This window comes from Lactuca saligna, chromosome 3 (assembly GCF_052625555.1).
Source record: "Lactuca saligna cultivar CGN05327 chromosome 3, ASM5262555v1, whole genome shotgun sequence".
In the NCBI taxonomy this organism is placed as follows: Eukaryota; Viridiplantae; Streptophyta; class Magnoliopsida; order Asterales; family Asteraceae; genus Lactuca; species Lactuca saligna.
This window is the reverse complement of record NC_136419.1, coordinates 144377668-144383986: the sequence shown is the minus strand read 5'-3', so window position 1 is coordinate 144383986 and position 6319 is coordinate 144377668. Positions and strand designations below refer to the sequence as shown.

Genomic DNA, 6319 nt, shown 5'->3' with positions numbered 1-6319 from the left:
TATTGTCTTAATATCCTCTTTAATAAATAAAAAATATTTTGATATTTATCTTTCTTATTGATTTGGCCACATATCATTTTGTAGTTATTTTCAATTAAAATTTTTCCACATAACATTTTGTGGTTGTTTTATTTTTATAAAATGTATTAATTGTAATAAATATGATAATAAAGGTATTTCAATCCATTAATTGATTTTCCTTTTAATTTCAAAATTTCTAAATTAAAGATCATTAGTTTTTCTTTATTTATTTATCTAAATTATTTGTTTAAACTTAAAAGAGAAAAAAACATTTTAATTTTAATCATTAAATATTTTTCTATTTTTCTTATAAATTCAACTTCTCAAATGTTTATAATTTTATATATAATTTTTTTAAATGAACTCATGTAATACATGAATCTTAAACCTAATATCCACATTGACGATTAAAAGTCAATCAAAAAGTGTAAGCGTATCTATTCCAAATATAAACTAAAAATAAAGTAAAGAAATTAAATATTCTGCTACCTTTTCTTCCTATTAGTCCTTCTACTCATTTAAATGTTGACATGTATCATATTAATATCCTAAAATATCATTAAATTTCATTAAATAAACATTAAATATTACATATGTCACCATTTTATTAGATAGGAGGATATATATAAACAAAAAGTAGGAGGATATTTAATTTCTCAATAAAAAACTAACATAAATAACAAGAATTAAACTTATACCAAACTCTAAATTGAATATCGTGATGTCACTTTTCATTAAACTCAACAAAACATACATTTATACAAGTGTAACGAATTTCCCAAATTCTTTCCTAGTGTTACAAAAAGAAAGAAGTTGATTTTCATCAACTGTACCAAATCCCGATAATCGAACACCATAAGCTTCCATTTTACGGATATCCCGAAGACTAGGCGATTGCCACAAACCATCCCACCACGCAGAAGGTAACAACGGTGTGTAAGCACATTGATTCGTTTGGTTTCCACAACTTAAGGGACCTGAAAATCTATTCCAAATATGCCCCCAACCTACTTGATTACTCAATCCTTCCGAAATTAGAGTACTCTGAAAACTACTGAAGAATGAGAAACTCGAATTACCACCAACATTATCTGCCACAAAAAAGTCAGTTAGCTAAAGAAAAACACAGTTTCTAACGCTTGGTTTGTTACGCTTAACAGAACAGGTTATACTGTGTATCGCACATGATTGTAAAAATTTGTCATATAGTGAAATTGTTTTGACAAGGCCTATGATTTTTCTCTGGTTTTGGAGTTTTCACATATATTGTTGTGATATTATTTTTCTATTATTTTTCATTAGGCCCGTTGTCGGGAATCTTTGAGACCATTTTCCTAACAAATATCTTGTGTGTGCAAAAAGTCAAGAATACCCCTCATCGTCATCATTGAAAAGGGACCTAGAAAACTTGTCCAGTCCAGTCTTGTCCTGTGTCACAAACGCAGCCTAAACGATGGTAAATGAGGGAAAATACCAGCTGAATTTGCAGCGGCTAAAGCAGCAATCAACTGTACATAGGTTGTCCCAACACGTCTGTGGGCCCCAGAAATTACCGCTTGCCTGGCACGTGATGCGAGAAAAAAGTCAACAAACGCAACCCATCTGGGTGCGGGCCCCCAATCCTTTGTCCTAAAATTTAAATTATGCAAACGGTTTTGGCCGCTTAATTCTCCATCATAACTTTCATAGTCAAAATGAACAACCTGCAAAAAACCATAAATAAATTACAACGGACAAAAAACATTTAATTGATCTTCAACACATCGTCACATTTTGTAAGGCGGCATTCGTTACATAGAACTGAACAAGTTATACTGTGTTTGGCATGCATTAGATTGAAACTGGGTTTGGCATGTAATTCTTTATCCCACCCAAAAAATATCGGACACGGACTCCAACGAGAATATCTTCCTCATCATCAAAGTTACTCCTAGAAAGTTTGTCTAGTCCCATCCACTACAATATTTTTTTGACAAATAAGTTTTAAAAAAAAAAATTCATACAAATTAATTACCTCCGCAAAACTATCAAAATTCAATTTCACATCCTCCACCAATGAGGGAGTGTCTGAAACTAAAACCACCCTAGGCCTGGAACCTAATTGTGCATTCTGCATCACTTTTCTTGTACAATCCAATGCTGCTTGTAATGCTCTCACAGACCTGGAAAAAAAAAAAAAAAGATTTCATATGTCAAACAAGAAGCATGGTATGCATGGCTAGTTCCATGAGGATTCGAATTATTAGGGTTAAATGTGTAATCACACAACAACATTTCATACTTTTCCCAGTTTATTCAATAATGTTTCACTTTTTTTTTTACCAATTTTGTATAACTAAAAGTGCAATTTAGGCACCTGTTCATAAGCATCCTCATATGCAATGTAATATCAGGATCCAACCCTCCACCAAGAACCAAATCAACAGCTTGCTTTACTTTTTCTGTAGGAGATATGAGAATTCTCATTAACTCTCCAAACACATTAGGCCTATGAGTGTTTTCAGGTTGCCCAAAGAGCTCAGAAGCAGCCTTTCTCATCTCAACATGAACATTCTTTAAAAAAAACTGAGCTGCCACTGCATCTGTAGTATTCTGGAACCTGCAACCAAATCCCAAGATTAAATTTAACTTAAAAAACCTACAAACAAGCAGAAAGTAAGGGACGATATCGTAATTTTACCATATTATAGGCTCTTCCCACTCCCTCCAATTGCTACAAAGAACATTTGTCTTTAATGGCCTTTGAAAATCATCAATTCTCATAACCAAATGCTTCGCGTAAGTGGTCAAACATCCGTTTTGTCTCCATAGATGTTTGACTTCATTCAGGGTGAAAGAAGTATTGGTATACGATATATACTCCCCAAAAGGATATTTTCCCCTGAAAGAATGTATTATTAGATTCATTTACAAGCATCGGGTAGAAATGTAGAATGTTTATATTGAATTGAATTATAGAAAGGATTGAGATAGAACCAATATGCCTGGTTTGTCCAATTATCAGTGATCGGTTCAAGATTACACTCAATGCTGCTGCTGTTAGAATCTTGTACATTTCGTTTCCAAAACCTGCTTCTGATGCTTTTGCAATCACAAATCTTTGTCTGCAGAATTCCTCTGGTGGAAGACTTCGGATTCTAGCAGCACCTGTAAATTGTAATAATAACGGTTTGAATTTCATGACACGCATGTTAATTCGATCTGAGAGTAGTAGATTTGAATTTCTAAAATTAAATGTGTATTGTAGCAAATCGATGATGAATTCACGATTCAAAGTGAAGCTCTTGAAGCACAGATGTGAAATGTTTAACGATTTAAAGGTAAGTAAGAAGGAAGTTTAATCGGATACCGTTAAGATCGAAGTGACGTTGAATGATATTTCTAACGCGGAGACTCTGCTCAAGAAATCCACCTCGGAAATCATCGCCCATCTCTTCCACCGTAGCGCATCCTTTGGGTTTTGTTATTTGCTTTTCATCTTCCGGTTGAGTGATGGTGGTAGTGAGGTGGTGTGTGGTGAATGATGACGGAGTTGGATCGTCGAGAGAACGGAGAGTGAGGAATAAGATGCCGATACCGGTGAAAGTTGCAGACGCGATGAGAAGGCAGTGGAGTGACACCGGCTTCCTCCTTGATCTACCAACTAACAACCACCGCATCTTCACCGAGGAACGGAGGAGATGCTGTCGGATAGATGACGTAAAACGAGGCCCTTGTTGGATTTAGATGCGATTCGGTCCAAAAGCATGTAAAAACATCTCGGCTCCAGATATGGAACACGATGCATCTCCCCCTCGTTATAAATCATGGAATTTCTCACTGTTTTAACATTTTTTTTATTTATTCTACTGTCGGTGGCTTTTGTCCCGATCTTGTAGTTTAACTTCACATAATTGTATAGATGGTCATGTAAAAGATCAAAAGATTTTATACAAAATTGCAAAATAGTCCTTATTTTATGTATTTTTTTGGATTTCGTTCATACCTTTATGTTTTTGATTTCATGGTCCTTTTGGCTATGTTTCTAGGTAGAAAACTAAAAATGGTCCCGTTAACTTAAAATTACTAATATGCCCTTTTAATCTGTTTTTTTTTTTTCATTTTTTAAAACATTTTATCATTTATATTAATATTAATGTAATAAAAAAAAGTAGGGCCCACCTCTCTCTCTCTCTCTCTCTTTCTCTCTCTCTCTCTCTCTCTCTTTCTCTCTCTCTCTCTCTACTCCTCCTATCGCTCGTTAAATCTGCTCAAGATCTCGTCCGTACACCTATTTCGAAATTCGTCGAGTTAAGCTCCGATGGTCATATATTCTTCGGTGGCAACATTGAGTTCCCTAATCGTCCCCTCCATCATTCCATCCATGTTGAACAGTTCCTTATCACCAATCTCACTGCACACGACAACAATCCTAAACTACTAAATATAGTCGTGTCTACCACTCCTTGTGGCCATTATCGTCAGTTCCTCCAAGAATTCAAGGGAGTTTTCTAAAACTTAGTGTAACAGCCCGAAATCCAGGTATTCTTCTGTTGGAGATTGCATTTTGATTAAGTTAATGATTTAGGGTTTTCACGGTAGGCGAGTACGCTGGGCGTACAAGGTGTACGCTGCGCGTACTCGCGCTCCTCATTTGGACGCGTTCCCCCTCAGGTACGCGGGGCGTACCCAAGGTTACGCCCGGCGTAACTCATTCAGACTCAAACCCTAATTTCCTTTGTTGAGGCTATAAAAGGAATGTGTGGCTGGACTTCTCAGCCACCACTCCTCAGAGTGAAACCCTAAATAGTGTGTGCCATCGTCCCTAAGCCTTTGTGTGTGCATTCTAAGCTTGGTAGTGCCATTTTAAGGTTGCAAAGGAGAAAAAGAGCTTGTTGGAGAGACAAGAAGTGGTGCTCAAGTGTAGATCTGAGCTTTGCAAGGGTTAAAGCTTCAATTTTAGGTAAAAAGTTCGGATCTTGACACTTGGTTCTTGTTGTATGCTTTAGATGTCATTTTCTAGGGTTTAAGTCCCAAAGGTGGAGACTTTTGTGCAAATGACCTCCATAAGCTTAGATGCTTCATATTTCTGATCTATTGGAGTTGTAGACTCAAAAAAATGGCATCTTGGACGTGGGTAGTGCACCATGCATGAGATCTAGGTCCTTGAGTTTGAATAAAAGGTTGTTAGGTGGTGTTGGAGCCTTTACAGCCATGCCAAGGCTTAAAGGTCTCGACTTTATGGGTTTAGACACACTAAGGGAGTCGGATCTCGAAGTTGGATTAATGACTTAACTGATTAAGACCAGAAATGGAGGGTGGCTGATTCTGGTGGTTACGCAGGGCGTAACTTCCAGTACGCACCGCGTACTGGGTGGAGACCCTGATCCGGGGGGGGGGGGGGGGAGTTGGCGATGTACGCCCTGCGTACATCTAGCGGTACGCCCCGCGTACTCTCATGGTTGACTCTTGTTGACTTTTAGGGTTTTGGTCAACATAAGGACTTTAGGTCAGGGAAGGGTAAAATGGTCTTTTACCCTTTCAGGGAGGATGATAAGGGGTAAAGTTTTAGTAGTGGAAGTCTTCGTGTATTAAATGATATTTTGATGCTTAGGCGAGGTTGAGCCTTCGTTGGATTCGGTGATAGCGAGGACACGAGATCTTAGACTTCCCACGAGGTGAGTTTTCTCACTATATTGTACCCGGAAGGGTTTGACTTTGTGACTGGAAGGTCGGATATGCTATGAGATATATGTGTTATGTGTGATAAGTTATTCGTTATATGTGCCATGTATGATATGCTTGATATGGGCCGGAAGGCATTATATTATGGGCCGGAAGGCGAATATGCTATGGGTCGGAAGGTGTTGTAAAATGGACCGTAAGGTTGACGTGGGTAGGACCGGAAGGTTTACCCAGTCGGGACGTAAGTCCCCTGAGACACATGGACCGGAAGGTCAGGGCCTGGAAAGGCGTATGTGCGTAGGTTGTATTTTAGGGAACTCACTAAGCAATTATGCTTACAGTTGTCGTGTTACGTGTTTCAGGTACCAGCGAGGACCGTGGGAAGGCGCCGGCGTGATCGTACACATTATCGGGGAAAAACTATTTTATGATCTTTGTGATGTATTCAGTTATGAAAACCTTGTGTACGTTTGGATTTGAAATATTAATCGATGTTTTTGATGTTTGCAAAAAATGAAAAATTGTTTTTAAAATTTACGTCGTTACAAGTTGGTATCAGAGCCTTGGTTTGAGGGATTCGGGTACACCTTCGGGCGTAACTGAACTCAAACCGGGGATTTGAGAAAAATTTTAA

The 6319-nt window shown here is 37.7% G+C and overlaps 1 protein-coding gene across 1 annotated transcript; it reads right to left on the bottom strand.

Annotated features, from left to right (window-relative positions):
- Positions 1 to 726: 726 nt before the first annotated feature.
- Positions 727 to 3813, bottom strand: LOC145037335 (uncharacterized). The gene is made up of 7 exons (XM_078985978.1): positions 3371 to 3813; positions 3006 to 3168; positions 2702 to 2902; positions 2378 to 2620; positions 2036 to 2183; positions 1496 to 1724; positions 727 to 1112 (listed from the first exon to the last, which is right to left on the bottom strand). The coding sequence occupies exons 1-7, from the start codon at positions 3678 to 3680 to the stop codon at positions 778 to 780; spliced, it is 1629 nt and encodes a 542-aa protein (XP_078842104.1). The 5' UTR covers positions 3681 to 3813; the 3' UTR covers positions 727 to 777.
- Positions 3814 to 6319: the final 2506 nt, after the last annotated feature.

Excerpts from the sequence above, each read along its gene's own strand:
- LOC145037335 (XM_078985978.1), bottom strand. The coding sequence starts at position 3,680 with ATGCGGTGGTTGTTAGTTGGTAGATCAAGGAGGAAGCCGGTGTCACTC. Across the intron at positions 3,169-3,370 it reads ACGTCACTTCGATCTTAACG|GTGCTGCTAGAATCCGAAGT; the intron begins GTATCCGATTAA and ends TACAATTTACAG. Across the intron at positions 1,113-1,495 it reads AGCCGCTGCAAATTCAGCTG|ATAATGTTGGTGGTAATTCG; the intron begins GTATTTTCCCTC and ends TTTTTGTGGCAG.